At 52.2% G+C, this 18,520-nt stretch overlaps 1 protein-coding gene across 1 annotated transcript in view; it reads left to right on the plus strand.

Annotated features, from left to right (window-relative positions):
* The first annotated feature begins 17,895 nt into the window (after positions 1 to 17,895).
* PRSS12 (serine protease 12) overlaps positions 17,896 to 18,520 on the plus strand; it is an 83,456-nt gene continuing 82,831 nt past the window's right edge. Inside the window, 1 exon segment of the mRNA XM_080674729.1 lies at positions 17,896 to 18,446. Coding sequence (XP_080530855.1) covers positions 17,948 to 18,446 — 499 coding nt within the window. The 5' untranslated portion in view covers positions 17,896 to 17,947.

The following is an 18,520-nucleotide window of genomic DNA, read 5'->3' on the forward strand; positions in this document are numbered from 1 at the left end:
AGAAGACATACAGATGGCTGACAGGTACATGAAAAGATACTCAACAGCATTAATTATCAGGAAATACAAATCAAAACCATAGTGAGATATCACTTCACAGCCATTAGGATGGTCATTATCAGAAAAACAAACAAAAAATGCTGATGAGAATGTGGAGAAGTTTGAACCCTTGTACATGGCTGGTTGTTAAATGGTGCAGCTGCTATGGAAAACAGTCTGGTTTCCTCTCCACCCCCCAAATTACAAATAAAACTACCATGTGATCCAGTAATTCTACTTCCTTGTTGGCATGATTCTGGGCTAACTTCACAGGAACAGCTTCAGGGTCATAAAATATTCCTCCAAGGAAATGTGATCTAATTTCACTTCTTACCACTACCTAGGTTGCTTCCACTTTCCTATTAGAATAAGTAGCACAGCAATGAATAACTTTGTATCTGTTGACTATTGCTGTGTAACAAACCACTCCAAAATTGTCAATAATCCTGCTGCTGCTCATAGTTTGGTTGTAATTGATTACATTCCAAAAATATATAACACTTTAAATTAAGGAGTCCTACTTTAAAATAACAATTAAAATATTAAAATACATAGCTTAAGGAGAAGACAAAATATTTTCAGACACTATGGTATCTATAAAATAAATTTTGTCTAATTTGATAATTGCGTTTAAACATAAAAGACATGAATCCAGATACAAAGAGTAACATTAAGAGAACAATGTTAATTTCTTCCCCTAAACTTTGGGAATCTTGAAGGTAGATAACTGTCCTATGTTAGAGGAAGCAGGTCTTAGATGTTCAGGTAACTTTACTTTCTCAGCTTTCTGTCCTGTGGCTGGACTGACATACCACTCCTGACACACAAACATACACACACACACACAAAGTAATACCTCTCTCTATATAAAAGCCTAAGTGACCGGTCGATTGAACGACCAGTCGCTATGACATGCACTGACCACCAGGGGAAAGATGCTCAATGCACAGGATCGGGCTCCTTCTTGTCTGGATCAGGCCTGTGGGGATCGGGCTCCCTCCTGCCTGGATCGGGCAATGGGGATCGGGCCGAAACCGGCTATCGGACATCCCCCGAGGGGTCCCGGATTGCGAGAGGGCACAGGCCAGGCCGAGGCTCTTGTTTTGTATTATTTAAGGTAAAAAATGCAGACAGTGTCGTGGAAGTTGTCACTGGCCTGACCATACTTGTGTCATGTCTTCAGATGGTCGACAGGGGACGACTAGCTCTGGGACCCCTTTGGCAGCTCTGCTCAACAAGAAAAGTGTGGGTGGTGACTGTGAGGTAAAAAGCTTTGATTCATTTCACTTTGGTTGCCATGTAGGGACACTTGTATGATTGTAAAATGCCATCTGTGGATGTAGTTAATCAGTTTTATTTGTTATGGGAATAAAAATAACATAAAGGGAGTCTCTGAAGAGGTATCAGAGACGTCAGTGCTGGCCAACTATTTCCCATCTTTCTGATTATCTTTCTTCTCTCTGTATTTGGACCATTTAATTCATTTTGAGTCCCCATTGACACTCCATCTCACCCTCTACTGTGAGCCATTTGTGGAGAGACTTCCTCTGTACAACCCATTTCGCACGATATAATGAAAGGGCTGAGCAGCAGGGACTTGTTAGGCATAATTGACATCTACTGCATAGACAGACCTTAATTACTTAGTGGCTGATTATCTTTTTTGGTGAACATAGAGCATTTTGTTTCTGCTGTGTCTCACTATTGCTGGCTGTTTAGCCGCACATCTGTCAAGAGTGGCTCGGGGAAAGAGGAGAGGATTGTGTCCATCATTTTGGTGTATCTTAGAAGGCAATAAAATCTTTAATGAATTAGGAAATTGATGCTTGTGTGTAAATCAGTGGAGTTTAATGTTTCCATTGTCCATGTTCTCTGTCTCCCAAGGACCTTCAAAAGTTCTCTATACCAGTATATGTTTTGAAATCCCTAAGAATAAGAGCATGTGTCTTAGTCATTGGGGCTGCTAAGCAAATCCCGTGGACTGGCTGGCCATAACAGCAAAGTTTGTTCTTCGCAGTCAGGAGGCTGGAAGTCTGGGGTCAGGTGCCAGCACAGTGTCCTCACCTGGTGGGAGGGGTGAGGGGTCGGTGGGGTCTCTTATAAGAGCACTGATCCCATCACTGAGGGCTCCACCCTCAGCACCTCCCGGAGACTAATGCCATGAGTGTTGGGGTAGGATGTCAGCAGAGGACTTTGTGCCCACAGAGACTCTCAGACCATAGCACCGTGGTTATGCACATTTCACTTCTTGGTGGATATTGCTACATGGGCCAAGAGAAAGTTCTACCGGTGCACACTCCGCATAGGTGGTGTATGCACGTGAGTGCCTTTCCTACAGTGAAAACTGCTGGGAGCAGGGAGAGGGAAAGACTCACCTTGTACTTGATATCTTTTACCCTTTTTGATTTTGTACTTTGAGTACTTGTTACCTATTTAAAGACATTTGTAAAAATACAGTCATGTGCCACAAGATGTTTCGGTCTGTGACGGACCACACCTATGGTGGTGGCGTGCCAGGCAGCCTAGGCGTGCAGTAGGCTAGCCATATAGGTCCAAGTGCACGCTATCATGTTCCCACAGCGATGAAGTCGACTAATGACACATTTCTCAGAATGTTGAGCTGTGTGTGACTGTAAATTAATAAATGAAAAGTATCATGTTTTTAAAATACATATATTGATTTCAGGGAGGAAGGGAGACGGGGAGAGAGAGAGAGAGAGAGAAACATCAATGATGAGAGAGAATCATTGATGGGCTGCCTTCTGCACGCCCCACACTGGGGATCGAGCCTGCAACCAGGGCATGTGCCCTGACCAGTAATCAAACCGTGACCTCCGGGTTCATAGGTCTATGCTCAACCATTGAGACACGTGGGCCGGGCATGCCATGTTTTTATCTACGCATATGCGTGCATTCTTCTGTCATTGGTTTTCAGCTGGAGGTGCTTTTGCCCCCCAGGGGACATTAAACAATATCTGGAGATATTTTGGGTGGGTGGATTGTGACTACTGGCATCCAGTGAGTAGATGTCAAGGAGGCTGTTATACGGGCTGCAATATACAGCACAGTCCCTTCCCCCCCGCCCCCCCGGCCCCCAATTAAGAATTATCTGGCCCAAAATGTCATTTGTGCTGAGGTTGAGAAACTCCATTCTAGGTATGTGTTTAAAAAGTAAAAATGTCAGTGCCTACTTGTTACTGGGCATTGTCAAGGCCCTGGGCACACACAGAGGGATCAGACAGCCCTGCTCCCCATTGGCTCACCATCTAGTGAGCAAGGGAGGTGAGCAGGTAGCCACAGGAATGCAATCCACTCCAGCAGAGCACAGACAAGGCCCTGGGTGAGAGCCGGAGCCGCTCAGACAGTGTTCAAGACCAGAGGCCACTTGTTTGAAGCTGCAGTTTGAATTGAGTAGTTGAACTGAGACATCCATTGCAGAAGTTGTTTCCCACTGGCTGGAGAATGCAGCCCTCTGTTCGAGGCGCCAGGCTCCTGCGCCCACATTCTGTCCGCAGACACCCCCGAGGGCCCTGAGTGTGGAGCTAACAACTGTTGCTCTATTTCCGTGCTGAGTAGCACATTTTGGAACCTTAAATGGACTCTGATATATTTTAACAAGAATGTGTAAGTCATGAGCAATGCTGTTGCTGTCTGAAAGAGACGGTGCCTTTTACTAGAACAACATCCAAAGGACTGTCATGTTTTGCATGTTTTCTCCCATGCATGTCTCTTTTTCTCAGAGGCTCACAAGTTCAATGCTATTTCATCACTAAAGGAACCAGATGAAGCTCAGCTCTGAAAGCCATAGGCTTTGTTAGATTCTCTAAACGTCAGGGCGCTCACTTTCACTCTGGTTTAGTTTTTGCTGGTGAGTTGGAGAGCCCTGCACACGTCGGTCTGAAAGTGAGAAGAAATCCCATGCCCTCTGCCCTGCCCACAGGCTGCCTGCACACGGCACCCCCCAACCTCAGTATCTTCATGTAAAATGTCCACTTGGAGAGCTCCAGGGTTGGTTAAGTGGGAGAACGCATATAAATTCTTTTACCATGGCAGGAGTAGTCACGTGTGGGGACTGTGATTGTCCCAGTGGCAGACTTTCAGCCACTGGTCAGACTCTGCTCCTGTGCCTTCTCCCCTGGAACTTACCATGTGTCTGCAGTCAGCATTTGTGTGGAAAAGCAGTGGCTCCCTCTCCTCACTGGGCGGCCCTGTGCTGGCGCTCACTCGGGTGGCATGAGCTCATATTGGCGCTCACTGTCCATGGCTCCTGCCTCTCTCCACTGCGCACAGAGCACAGCACCAGCCATCTTAGCTCAGCACTCTCTCTGCTTCACACCCCGTGGCTTCCAAGAATCTCCCGCTTGCCCCGTTACCACACGGACTCAGCCTCACCAGGTAGGAAGGAGCCTGGCTCTCCATATACCGGTCCGCCCTCCACAGCTGAGGGGAGCCTGCTGCTCACAGAGCCAGAGCCGCCCCACCAGACACGGTGCTCGGGTGCGGGGACCAGGCTGCTGTCTTCCCAGGTCATGCACAAGAGTGTCTGTCATTCACTCAAAGGGGTTTGTTCCACTCAAGAAGCTGGAGTTTTACATTTCAAGTTTGTGTGAAAAGTTATCTATACTAATAAAAGGGTAATATTCATATTGGTCAGGACACCCTCACAGTAATGACCAAATAGCAGACTGCGTGGAGCAACAAGACCAGCAAGGGGGTTAGTGAGGGACAACCAAATGACTCAACAGCAGGCTGCGTGGGGTGACCAGGCCAGCAGGGGGGGCAGTGAGGGGCAACCAGGCCGGCAGGGGGGCAGTTGGGGGTGACCAGGCCGGCAGTGGGGGGCAGTTAGGGGTGACCAGGCCGGCAGAGGGGGGCAGTTAGGGGTGATCAGGCTGGCAGGCAGAGGCAGTTAGGGGTGATCAGGCTGGCAGGCAGAGGCAGTTAGGGGTGATCAGGCTGGCAGGGGGCGGGGGAATTAGGGGCAATCAGGCAGGCAGGCAGGTGAGCAGTTAGGAGCCAGTGGTCCCAGATTGTGAGAGGGATGTCTGACTGCCGGTTTAGGTCTGATCTCCAGGATCGGACCTAAACCAGCAGTTGGACATCTCCTGAGGGGTCCCAGATTGGAGAGGGTGCAGGCTGGGCTGAGGGGACCCCCCCCCCCCCCCCGTGCACAAATTTCGTGCACCAGGCCTCTAGTATTGTAATAAACAATCTTCTTAGAAAATGCCTAACTAGAAGATGCAGTCCTTTTCTTGGTGTTGCTATTTTATACCCCTGTACTTTAATGAAAGCTAAAAGTTATGGCTGGATTAAACATGAAAGAAGGTTAAAGAATGTAGGCAAATTCATTATTTTTCTTTGTTATGATCGATATTGGTAATGATGATACTGGAGTAGAACAGAAATAAAAGGCAAACGGTCTTTAGCAGCTAAATGGCTTTAGACAGTTAGTTACAGATCCAGCCCCTCCGGGCGAGGAGGGACCTGGAGGTAGGGAACTTCTGAGGGTGCTTTCTGCCTCCCTCCCTGACAGAGGACGATGAGAAACAGACCAGCGCGCCTTTCATCTCTCTGCTTTCCCATCAGCCCACTCCCGAGGGGAAGTTTCAGAGCTGGCACGTCCATTACGCAAGCAACAGATTTCAAAAGAGGGATTTAAAAGATGATAGAGATGCACATGAAAGAGGAAAGGAGAGGTGGGGAGGGGAAGACATATTACCCTTTTATTAGTATAGATAACTTTTCACACAAACTTGAAATGTAAAACTCCAGCTTCTTGAGTGGAACAAACCCCTTTGAGTGAATGACAGGACAATTCCAGGCCAGGAAGCCGTGCGGGGTGTGGGGGAGAACCACCGAAGACCAGGCGGTTAGAAACGACCAGGAAGCAAAGGCCTCGAGTGGACACTTTTTTTCCCAGAGGACATGCCTGCGAGGGTTGTGCCAGGTTCTGGGGCCTTGAGCTGCGGCCACCCCCAGGAGAGAGGCTGTGAGCTCTGCTGGGCTGCTGTCCAGGGCATGTCTCAACCTGCTGCCGCCTCCACCTCTTACTGCTCTAGAATCCCCTCTGCTCATTCCTCTGGGTGACACCCCAAGGTGGATGTTACCGTGAAGAACTGCATTAGGGTGCTGGCGATGGAGAGGAGCGGGAGTGTGATTTGTTAGTTCCAGCCCGAAGGAGTGTATTAATGAGCCACTTGGGAACACTAAGGCCTGTCTTGTCCACAGGAAGTGTTGGCCCTGAGGGACTTAGGGAGGAGCACTGGGGCCCCACAGAGCCCACCTTCTGGTATGAACAGCCGGGCACCGGGCCCTGGGGCCCAACTCAGGTGGCCGGCTTCTAGAGAAGACAGAGGACACCGGACAGCGAACGGGAATAATGTGGGAAATTCCGCCCCTCGGGGCTTTTTGCAGCTCACCTGCTCACATGAGGCTAACTTGTCAGCAGCTGAGACTGGCCTGGGCCTGGCTGGGGTTCCCCACTGTCCTCGGCAGCTGGTACGAGAGTCCCATCTAAGACTCTCCCCTGGACTAGGCGGAGGCCCTCGAGGTCCTGAGCTGAGTCTGGACTGAGGCCTTAAGGATGCTATCTTCACCGCACAGCCTCTGGGAGCTGACTGGGAGCAGGGGTGGTGGTTCTAACCCACATCAAGGGCACTCGTTTGCGTCACAGTTGACTGGTAACAAACGTAGGGCAGAGCAGGGCACACTGCCGGCAGTGTAGTACTTTTAGAAACGAGGGCCGTTGTGTCCATCAATACTGTGGGCAAGGCCCTCTGGCAGGGCACTTACAGCGAGGAAAGGGCCTCGGGCACTTGGCAAGGTTTAGAGAGGGGCAGAGGGTGAGGACTGGATGTCTTCTTTTGTTCTGAGCACTGAAGACCGTGGGCACCGTGGGGACAGCACGGCGAGATTCCTGCCTCCTGGCGCTTGCCTTCCGGTGCGCCTGACAGCGGGCAGAGCAGGAGGCAGGCCATTTCAGGCAGTGGCAGGTGTGGGAGGATGGGGACGCATCTGTGGGAGAGAGCGGGACGTGGAGAGATCTGCCTGGGGAGGCGATGTTTGCTTGAGGTCTGAGAGATGAGGAGCCGGCCCTGGGAAGATACAGCCGTGGGAAGACCCGTGGGGGGACACTGACCAGAGGAGCAGCACGTCCAGAGGCCTGAACTAGCAGTGAACTTGGTACACTGGAGGGACGAAGTCAGCAAGGACAATAGAGACAGTGTGGCCAAAGAAAGTGAACAAAGGACAAAACGTCTAAGGCAGGCCGCAGGGCAGGCCACGCTCACACAGTGGCTTTTCATTGCCAGGAGAATGTAAAGGGGACGTTGTGACCTGGAGGAAATCCAGGAAAAGCCAGAGTCCCTTCATCCAGTGTTGTTCTATGTGGGTGTGGAGAGAAGAGGGCAACTCAGGCGAAAGCCACAGTGACGAGAGCCAAACCCCGGGGACACCCCATGGCCGCAGGCCTCACTTTACAAAGGAAAGGGCACGCCGCACTGCTCATCGGGGGGCGGGGGGGCGGGTGCAGTGGTCAGCCCAGACCCCAGGCTGCACTTGTCACAGTTGGTATTTGAGTCCAGAGGAAAATGGAGGCGATGCCACTGATCTTGTCATTAAAAAGCAACACAACAGATACAACTCAATGGGCTAAGTGCTTTGTATCCTATATAATAAAGAGCTAATATGCTAATAGTCGTGACGCCCTCACGCTGTAACAACCATTCAGCAGGAGGCTGCGTGTGCGGCAGGGCAGAGCTGCCACATTGCTCCGGAGACAGGGTGGAAGCGGGGAGGCACCTGGAGGAGGTGGGACCATCCCGTGGTGGGGAGGGCGGGGGTGAGAGTCCATAGCGCGCACCTCACCAGTCCTTTGCCACCCACTGCTCGCACTCAAGAGAGCCCTGCAGCCCACCTACCAGGGGAAGGAGCGCAGTGCGTGCACCGCCTGGAAGTGGCGCTCAGAACTCTGCAGTAGTCGCGAGGCTTCCACACTCTCCTCTGGCGCCATGACGGGGCAGAGCCGCTGCATTGCTCTGGATATGGGGTGGAAGCGGGGAGGCACCTGGAGGAGGCAGGACCAGCCCAAGGTGACTCACAGGACCGAGGGTGGGGCTTGAAGCAGCCAGGAGGGGTCAGGGGCGGGGCCAGGTGCACTCGAGCTCTGGGTGGAGAGGTTAGGGTGTCAAGGCAGGGCGGCAGGCGGGTGGTGGTGGGGTGCGCACGGGTGGGTGGGGCCATGCAGATTTTGTGCGCTGGGTCTCTAGTATTTAATAAAGTAAAACATGGTTACAACTGCTGCACGGGGACCAGGAGCACCTGTGCCTAATTTAGTCCTTAGAGGTAACATTTCATCTGTGTTTCAAATTGTGAACACTAATTCGCTCTAAATTTCTCAGCCTGCCAATGTAAAAGGCAAAGTTCACTTCCACAAAGAAACTGGGATTTCAATTAACCTCACATTACTTACTAGACTCCAGGCCCCACATATACCTTAGGCGAGGTGTTTTCTAAGGTGGCCCTGTTCTCCAGGGTTTGTAACCTCTTTTCCGGGCAGCGCCACTTGCCCGGCTTGGTGCAGCAGCTAGCGCAGCGTCTTCACCCTCTGCCCTCACTCACTCGCTCTGAGTGGCTTCGCCCCCTGCATGCTGCTGAGAGGAACTGGCCGAGGGCTGAGCTGGAAATGGCTGAGAGGGATTGGCCTTAGTGCCCTCGGCTGCCAGACTGTGTGCTGCCCGCCAGGCAGTGCCTGTCCCTTTCTCGATGCCACAGTCGGTGCAGAGAGCACTTTACTTCCTAATGCGGAGAGGAACTCGGAGCTCAGCTTGTTGGAATCACCTGATTGTAACAGCCCTTCTCTTCCAGCAGGAACGTCAGCTGCTAGAAACCCGCAGGACCCAGGTTACAGTTCAGTGATGGGCCGAGGAGGCCGGGAACGAGGGAAGAAAGCGTGCAGCCACGCACAGCCCTGGGCGCCCTGGGCACACTGTCCCTTGAGGGCGAGGAAAGGGGTTCTCCTCATGCCTCTGGCCTCTTAGTATTTAGGGGTTCACGTGGACGTCTAGGTGAGCACTTAATAAATTCAGAGACAAACAGCCTCTGCTCTTTTTTTTTTTTTTTTAACAACAAAATAGGCACAGAAGTGCCGGCACTCTTTCTCGTGACACCTGGGAGCCCGGACTGGCGTTTCCCTTGGTGGAGGGCGTTACAGCACCAACCTGGGAGCAGAGCCTAACATTCACCCTGTGCCTGGGCCTGGGCCGGAGCCTACCTGGTGTTGACCCTGTGGCTGCATCAAGCCGTGTCCAGAACTCAACTCTCCCACCCTTTCACCTCTTCCTTCCTTTCTCAGAAGATAGTCATCCCACTTAATTCTCATAGCAGTCTTAGGAGGCTTAGAGGGGTTATATAACATCAGGACTAAGCTGCTGAGATGGGTTTGAACCCAAGCCGTCTTGCCCCCGGGGCCTGTGTGGTGACTGCTAGATTGTGCCATTAGACCTCGGCCATGTGATAAAACCTTAGCCAGGTGAGGCGTGCAGCTCCGTGGCAGGCGGTGGCCTCTCATTAGCTGCATCGCCATTTGGTTTCCCAGGTTTCAGCAGCAGGTCTGTGTGTCAGCGGGTGCACGAGTGTGAAACTGCGCGATAAACTCAGGCACTAGACCTGACGGATCAGGGCCCCCAAGTCTACTTTTCTGAGTTGTGTGCTGTGTGGCTGCCGCTTTGTCTTTGTCTTTGCGAAATGGTCACCTGAATGTCTGCACTGACATTTAGTGTTGAAGATAATGAGGAGAGTTCAGTTGAAAACTTATTTTTTGTTCTGTAGTGTAGTGGGTGAGGGCCTGCCTGGGATCTCATCCTTCACACACACTACCTGTGCAGATTTAGGCACGCTGACTTAACTTTCTAAGCCTCAGTTTTCTTTTCTTTCAGTGGGATAATAATGCCTATATTATAGAACTTGGGAAGGATTGATAAATATGTATTAAATGGACGGTTGAAAATGTGATTAGTGCGGGAACTTGACATAAGTGTTCAATTAATGTCCACTCTTGTTATTTAATCTAAATTGCCATGCCCCTTACTTTGACTCTTCCAACCGCATTTCTTTCTGTCAGCCTATAAATTTGATGTTGCTAAAGTGAGCTTTGAATATGAGCTATGGTTCAACAGGCAGACCTGAAGGAATAAGGATGTAGCTTTCAAAGACTATTATATATCACAATCAAAAATGAAATCATGGCATCAAACAATTACCTTCTTAACCCTGATGTTATTGTTTAGGTTTTTGTGTTGCTTTTCAGTGTTTAAACATTTTAAACTCTTCAAGAGACCTGTTTCTTAGCGGATTTATTCCTTCTCTTTAGTCATTATATGCCCTGTTGAGCTAATTTCCAAAGGCTAATGTCATTCAGAGTTATTGTTGATTCTTTGAAATAATTTACCTGTAATATTTTTAGAGACAAGCATGCCACAAGACATGTGCCTTGCATCAACAAAAGCTTGCTAGTTAATATGTTTTATTTTAGGCTCCGTAAAGCTGCCTATGCCTAAACTTAGCTTGAGCTTCAACAAAACTGATCCTGTGTGGGAGTATTGTTTTCTTGTTGACTGGCTGACCTCACTTCATCTTCCTGAGGGCCACTGGATGGCAGAGGGCTTCAGTCGCATGTGGAGCGTTTTTTACAGGGGGTGGAGGTTTCTAGCCTCCTAAAAACAGAGTCTAAGGAACGTCATATTTTCAATGCCCAGGGTTGTTTTATTACACAGCTCGGTTGTACATACTGCCAGTGAGTCTCTGTTTCAAACTGTATCTATCTTTAATCCTGCAATGAGGCCATATGTCCTTCACAGTGTCACTGTTTTATGAAAGTGGCAGGAGAAAAAGAAACTCTTCCTGATTTCAGCCCCACCAGAAAATGTTGTTTCTAGTTGTTGTAGCAGTGTTATCATAAAGAGAAGCCTTTTGACGCTTTGGGGTTTTGTTTGGGTTAGTGTATCTAGGAAAATAACAGTAATATGTGTAGCATAATTTCTTGGACAAGAAACTCTGTTGCATTTCAAAATGCTGGGAGTTGTTTATCTTACAGATGATGAATATAATGTAACTGAAAAGGTTTGTAATCTCACCAGAGTGGCCGTTTTTGTCTTGTTTTTTGTCTCTCTTCTGCATGTCTTGGACAGCCTTGCAAGTGATACAGTTTCAGGAGGTATCTCCTTGTCCAAATTCCTGCTCCCCTGAGGCCAGTACAGGGATGCCTGGAATCCCATAATCCCCTTGGCCATTCCATGCATTCTTTGTCCCTGTTGAAATGTTAACTCCAGATGGTTGACACATTAAGTTTTATCAGGCAACTAGGAGTCTGGATACCTGAATTCATTGATAGAATCTATTGCTTTCTTGCACCCAGACAAAGAACAAGACTGAGCCTGCTCATGATGTAGAATAGGAGATGCAATTGTGAGAAAATTCAGACATCATTGTTCACAGCTGACCCCGTGTTACATGGAAACTTCATGAATGAGCTACTGTTTTAAAATAATGAATTTCAATTTTTAAAATGATTCTGTACCAAATAAAATATACCTGGGTGGCATGACCATCTTGCTGGCTGCTAGCTTGTGAATTCTCTTGTAGACATTATATTATAAAATTTTTTAAAAGCTGGTTTGCATTTTATTTGAAGATCTCATTTTTCAATGACTGCATATTGGCTGCCGTTTTTGTTTAAATTAAGGCTTTTTAAAGAGCAGTTTTAGCCCAGCCGGCATGGCTCAGTGGTTGAGCATCGACCTAGGAACCAGGAGGTCACAGTTCAATTCCCCATTAGGGCACATGCCCAGGTTGTGGGCTCGATCCCCAGTAGGGGGCGTGCAGGAGGCAGCCGATCCATGATTCTTTCTGATCATGAATGTTTCTTTCTCTCTCTCTCCCTCTCCCTTCCTCTCTGAAATCAATAAAAAATAAAATAAAATAAAAAAGAGCAATTTTAGGCTTAGAGCTAATCAATAATTTAATAGGGATTTGAACCCAGGTCTACTGGATTCAAACTCGATACCAAGTCAACCAAGGGTAGAACCAGAGTCACAGCTGGATGAGGTGGGTTTCTACCTGGAGGCACCCTCTGGCTGGTGGAGGGGAAGATTGCCCAACCATTTGGGTTTATAGAGAGGGATGTGCTGGCTCCCAAGTAGGAACTGCCCCCACCAACAGTTTTCAAGAAATAGCAGAAGGCCCGTATCAGGAAGTTCTGGGAAGGATTCCTCAGTGGACACGATGTCAGGGCTCTGGGTCCTCAACAGTGAGACTGAGATCCCCCCACCTTTCTTCAATGGTTAGTCTTTTGCCTGTGGCCACACCTACTTGCAACCCTGGGGTTTGAAAACCACTCCTCACACTCAGGCAGGTTCCTAGGAAAAGTGTTTTAATCCAAATACTCGTTAGTGTTCCATTAACTTTCATGGACAGAGTTGCTGAGAGGGAGAGAGAGGTCAAGCACCCACATGATCGGAGCCGGGCAGCCTCCCACTGTCCTGGATCTCAGAGGAAATTACTGAGGTGCAGTAGGAGACAGGATATGGGAGCGGGGGCGGTGGGGTGGGGGGCAGAATCGGGATAGATTTCCTGCTTCCTACAGGCGGCTTTCACAGGGCGACTGAGTGTGAGGGGCTAAGAATTCAGGCAGGCACAGAGGCTATTGTACCACACCCTGGTTGGCATTTATTAGTACCGCGTCCACAGTTTACATGCATTACATCCATTGTGCTCTCAGAGACCTCTCAGCCAAGGGTGACTACAGATGCCTTGGCCCTGGAAGGAGGGAAACTGCCAGAGACCCACAGGGAGAAGAGCGGAGCCAGGCTGAGCACCAATGTATTCCAAGGCTGAAGTAGTTTTCTTTGTGTGATGTCTACGTATATCTAAATCCAAGTCTATATCTAGCTTTCTCATCTATTAGCATGTGTAATTTGCGTGACCCTGGAGGTGAATCTGTAGAATTAATTCCCATATAGGGATTATATCAAGGTTAGAGGAATTTTAAAAAATATTATCAACACTAAAAGAGTTTTATTGCCCTGGTTGGTTTGGCTCAGTGGATAGAGCGTCGGCCTGCAGACTGAAGGGTCCTGGGTTTGCTTTCCAGTCAAGGGCACATGCCTGGGTTGTGGGCTCTAGCCCTAGTGGGGGTCATGCAGGAGGCAGCTGATCCATGATTCTTTCTCATCATTGATGTTTCTATCTCTCTCCCTCACCCTTCCCCTCTGAAATCATAAAAAAAATATATATTTTTAAAAAGAGTTTTATCAAATTCAATTTTAAACAATGAGAAAAGTAGAGATCAAGTGTTTCTCGGGAGCATAAAGGTACTATGAGTTAGCAGAAGCCATCTTTTGCTCTTGGACACCATATGCAAGGTCAGCAGCCCTGTACGTGGTTATAGTATACTAGAGGTCCGGTGCATGAATTCATGCACCAGTGGGGTCCCTCAGCCTGGCCTGCGGGGATCAGTGACCTCCGTGTCACTGCAGCCCAGCCTTACCCACCAGCTTGTTGGGTTCCAGCCCCCTGTCTGTGTTGATCCTGCACAGCATGAAGTAGTGCGTGGAGCGGCAGGTGGCCCAGGAGGAGCCCGAGCCTGGGCTGGGTGCCATGCTGCTCCTGCTCATCCCTGCCCCATTGCACCTGCTGCCGCTGCTTGCTAGGCTCACTGCCGCTCAGCTGTGGTCTCCACACCCATCCTAGGGTGATACTGGCGTGCTCATGACTGCGCAGCCACTGCTCATCATTGCATGACGCCAGAGAAGTGGCTATGGGCTCACGTATAGTCAGTCCCGATGCCGAGACTGGGAGCCATGAGCCCAGAGCCCGTTGGTCAGCTGAGTGGCGCTTCCACTGTGGGAATACACTGACCACCAGGGAGCAGCTCCTGTGTTGAGAATCTGCCCCCTGGTGGTCAGTGCATGTCATAGCTACTGGTCGACGGGTTGCTTGGGCTTTTATATATACTAGAGGCCCAGTGCACAAAAATTTGGGTCCCTCAGCCCAACCTGCCCCCTCTCACAGTCCGGGAGCCTTCAGGGGATGTCCTACTGATGGCTTAGGCCCGCTCCCGGGAGTGGGCCTAAGCCACAGTCTGGCCTCCCTCTGTGGAGGTGCCTGGGATGATCAAGGGACGGTACCACCCCCATCACCCGCTGCTGCTGCTGCTGCTGGTCACTGCAGCTGCCTGCCCTCGGCCCTCGCAGACATGGCAGCTTTGTCTGGAAGGACATCTGGAAGGACATTCAGCTGTCTGGTCTAATCAGCATATTATGCTTTTATTATTATAGGTAGACTAGAGGCTGGGTGCATGGATTCGTGCACTGGTGGGGTCCCTCAGCCTGGCCTGCAGCCTCTCGCAATCCAGAATCCCTTGGGGGATGTCAGATTGCCAGTTTTGGGCTGATCCCCACAGGCCTGGTGGGATCAGACCTAAACTGGCAGTCCGACATCCCCCAAGGGATGTAGTAGTGTGTGAAGTGGCACGTGGCCAGGAAGGAGCCTGAGCCCAGGCCGGATGTCATGCTGCTCCCACTCATCCCAGCCCTGCTGCTCCTGCTGCTGCTGCTCAGTAGCGCTTCTGCGGAGGTGGGAGAGGCTCATACTGCCACAGCTGCGCTTGCCAGCTGTGAGCCCGGCTTCTGGCGCCTGTTGGTCAGCTGAGTGGTGCTCCTGCTGTGTGAGTGCACTGACCACCAGGGGGCAGCTCCTGTGTTGAGCATCTGCCCCATGGTGGTCAGTGCGCGTCATAGCTATCATTCGCTTAGGCTTTTATATATATAGATAGTCCCACACAGGGCAGTGTTGCTGCCACAAGGCCTCAGACATCTTCATGGCCGAGGGCTGCTGAAGAAGAGTGTGGCCAGTGTAAGGCAGGGGCATGAATGTGACCTCCTGCTGACAGACGGCCTCTGCCTCTGAGTCACTGTGCCATTTATCCAGCAATTCACTGCTACTTGCTGGATCTTTTATTTATTGAACTGTCAACTAAATATTATATCTCCTTTTATTGTGCTCCTTCCTCTGATGTCCTGGTCATGTCTTGTAACCTGTCACCTCCCACAGTCCCTAGCCAGCCCTTGATGAGACTGCCTGGGACTCTACAGCAAACCTGCTGTTGTGCCATGTGTTTAAATGCTCTTGGCTTTCTTAAACGCAGGCAGCACCCAAACTGTGAATGAAACTTTCCCAGAAGTTATTTTATATATTGGTTTTTGGAATTCTGTAAAAAAAAAAAAAATGCTATTGGTTATATTTCCAAGCCATACTACACAAGAGTTCAGCCCATATGTATGTGAAGTAAGCTGATCCCCAAACCACCCTAAAACCAACTTTTCTTCTAGAACACAGTCGTCTCAGGAGAGAGCTAAGCTGATGGTGCCTACTTCCACTCCCAGACGCCCACCGCCTGCTGCCCTGGGTCTCGTGCTGAGGCTGGGTGAGTGCCTGGGTCCCGGAGCCACAGGGGTGCCTGATGGAATCCGCTGGCAGAGGGGATAGAGGGATCGCGGGGCCTCCTTCGCCCCACCCTCCCCACCCCAGGTCACTCCAGGTGGTGGTGGAGGCCTCCCATGTTTCTAGGAGGGGTTGGGAGCAGTGGGCTTCTTATAGTTCTAACAAGATTGAGTCGCTTCCCCTATTCTTTGACTTATAGGGTGTGGGAAGCTGAGGGGAGTGAGCTAGGCAGAGCCTAGTGGAAGCAGGAGTGGGGACAGGAGAGGATTTCTTCCTGCACCCCACGCCCCTCCAACACACACTGGCATGGCAGAGGCGCGTGAGATGGGACACCCTACACTCCAGGAGGCGGCAGCAAGGCTGACGGAGGAGCCAGAAGGGATGCTGGCAGAGGAGGGGTGATATGCACACAACACATCTGTGTACAGGCCATGCAGTGCCCGAGAAGTAGAGGACAGAACCCACACTGAGGGCCCTGAGCTCGTGTCCCATTCCATAACCATTGCTCTGTTTTCTGAGAAAGGGGTTGCAGTGCGTAAGTGATGAGATCCAGATGCACTGCTCTGTGGGCAGCTCCGCCTTGCACGCGGCTGCCTGAGGCCCGTTCAGTGGAGTAGCCCCAGGACCTCCAGCCCCTCTCAGGTTCTGGCAGCCTCCTCTGTCCTCACTGCTCCATTCCCCTCTTCAGCACTCAGAGTTGTGGGGCTGGGCCTGCCTGCTGCCCCAGGAGGGGAGAGAGCAGGGGGTGAAAGCCGGGGACGGGGGAGGGGCGTGTTGGGGAGGGCAGGGGCTCTGCCAGCCAGGACCCGCCCCAGCCTGTCCTAGGCCTGCAATGAGGGGCAGAGGAGGAGGGGCAGTGAAGGAAGTGTGACTCCCATTAGAACTGTCACCTGTCACACGCAGGATCTGTGACTGGTAATGCTGTCCACCCTCCTAAAATAAGTCTTCCTCCATCCTGTGCTGTACCTGCACTCCTTCCCAGCACAGGTTAGCTCGCCTGGAGCCAGAGACGTGTCAGTGCAAAACCAGAGTGGGTGCGAGCATCTCCGTGACAACATCTGGATTAAGTATGTTAGGAGAGAAACGGAGGAAATGATAGAGTTCATTAGTAGGGCTGAAGAAGCACCTCAGGAGATTATGTGCAGAGGTTACGCTGAGATGGGTGGCTGGAGCTAGGTGCAGGGAGTTGATGTGTTTTCCCTGGAAACCTAGGTTTTAAGGACCAACAGCAAGCTGTGCTAGGTTTCCTGCCTGGCTCACTGCGCCTGCGGTGGGGTGAGTCTCCCACACTGCCCAGGCCTGGCAGGAAGACATGGCCTTCCCAAGGGCCGAGCCAGGACAACCAGCAGGGGAAATCCCCAGGCAGCAGCTCCAGTGGTTTTTAAAATTCTAAGCCAGCTTTTTGTCGTAGGTGGCTCAGGGGAAGGAAGGGCGAGCCACAGGGCAGCCAGGAGCCGCTGCTCTCAGGCTTAGCTGGGCCTCGCATGGGGAAGGGCAGGTGTAGGAGGGACGGGCTGTTGGGTAGGATGCAGGCAGCGGAAGAAGTCTTAGGTTAGAGAGGAAAGTTGGTGTTAAGAGGACCTCACTGCGCCCCAATATAACCAGACAGCCGGTGCTGCCCGCCCCGGGAGGAGGGGGGTTAGAGTGGGCGGCGGGAAGTGGATGCTCGGCTCCCTTCCCAGTCGTGCAGAGTTTATCAGCGAGTGTTTACTGGGGCCTGGCGAGTGTGGGCAGCGCGCTCAGTACCGGTGTCCGCTGCAGGAAGCGCCCTGCCCTGGAGCAGCGCGGTTCCGTAAAACGGCTTCATCATCCCGCGTCAGCTCCATAACTGTATCCTGGGACTTGTCAGGGGAGAGGTACTGGACCTAAACACGCTTTTCTTGCAAAAACCGATAAAGCGGGACATGAGCAGGGGTCAAGGAGAGATGGCTGCCGGGACGGGCGCCAGGCTGGGGCCGCCAGGCGCGAGCTGTGCTGCCCGCTGGCACCGGGCGGCCGGACACACAGGGCGGCAGGACCGTCCCCCGCGCTGCCACCCTCGCCCGGCTAGGCTCGGGCGCTGCGAGGTCGCGGTGGGTCTGGGCGGCCAGGCGGGCCCATCGGAGTCCGCGCCCGCAGCCAGGGGGCGGCGTTCCGGCTCGTGCTGCGGGCTACCTGGGCTCCAGTCCATCGCTTGGCCGGTCCTCTCTGCCAGCGGCGCTCCGCGGAGCTCCAGTCTCAGCGCCTGAGCGGCAGGCTCAGAGGCGCGCGGGGAGGGAGGCGCGGGGAGGGGCGGCTGTCCGCGCAGGGGCGGCGGGGGCTCGGGTGGGGGGCTCCGGGGACGCTGAGCCCCGCCCCCCTGTCCTCCCCTCCTTCAGGACCCGCGGAGCCTGGAGCAGGGGCATGGGCCAAACTCCGCTGCTCTGGCACCATGACGCCCGTCCGCTTCCTGGTGGCTCTGATTTTAGGGGCGCTCCCCGAAGTGGTCGGCTCTGATCCAGTCCTCGTTTATCCCCTCCACTACCGCCATCGCCACCGGCCCCCTACGGGTCCCCAGTTTCCTTACCACCTTCCCACCCCGCAGCGTCCGCAGAGGGCGACCCCCTCCCCGCGGGCGCACGCCCCGCACCCACAGCCAGCGCCCGGTGCTCAGCGTCCGCTGGTCCTCCACGCGCAGCACGTCCCCCAGACGCCCCTGGGGGACTGCCCTGCGGGGGGGCCCTGGGTCAACGTGACGGACTTTGGCGCCCCGTGTCTGCGCTGGGCGGACGTGCCGCCCCTCCTGGAACGATTGCCCCCAGCGGACTGGGCTCCCCTGCGAGGGCAGCGCCACAACTTCTGCCTGAGCCCCGACGGCATAGGCCGCCCCTGGTGCTTCTACCGGAACGCGCGTGGCCGCGGGGACTGGGGCCACTGCGACTGCGGACACGGTGAGCGGCCCGGGGCGCGGGGACCCGCCTGGATGGGAGAGGGCGTGGGCGCCTGGAGAAGAGGGAGAGGGCGT

This window comes from Plecotus auritus (assembly GCF_963455305.1).
Source record: "Plecotus auritus genome assembly, chromosome: 6".
Taxonomy (NCBI): domain Eukaryota; kingdom Metazoa; phylum Chordata; class Mammalia; order Chiroptera; family Vespertilionidae; genus Plecotus; species Plecotus auritus.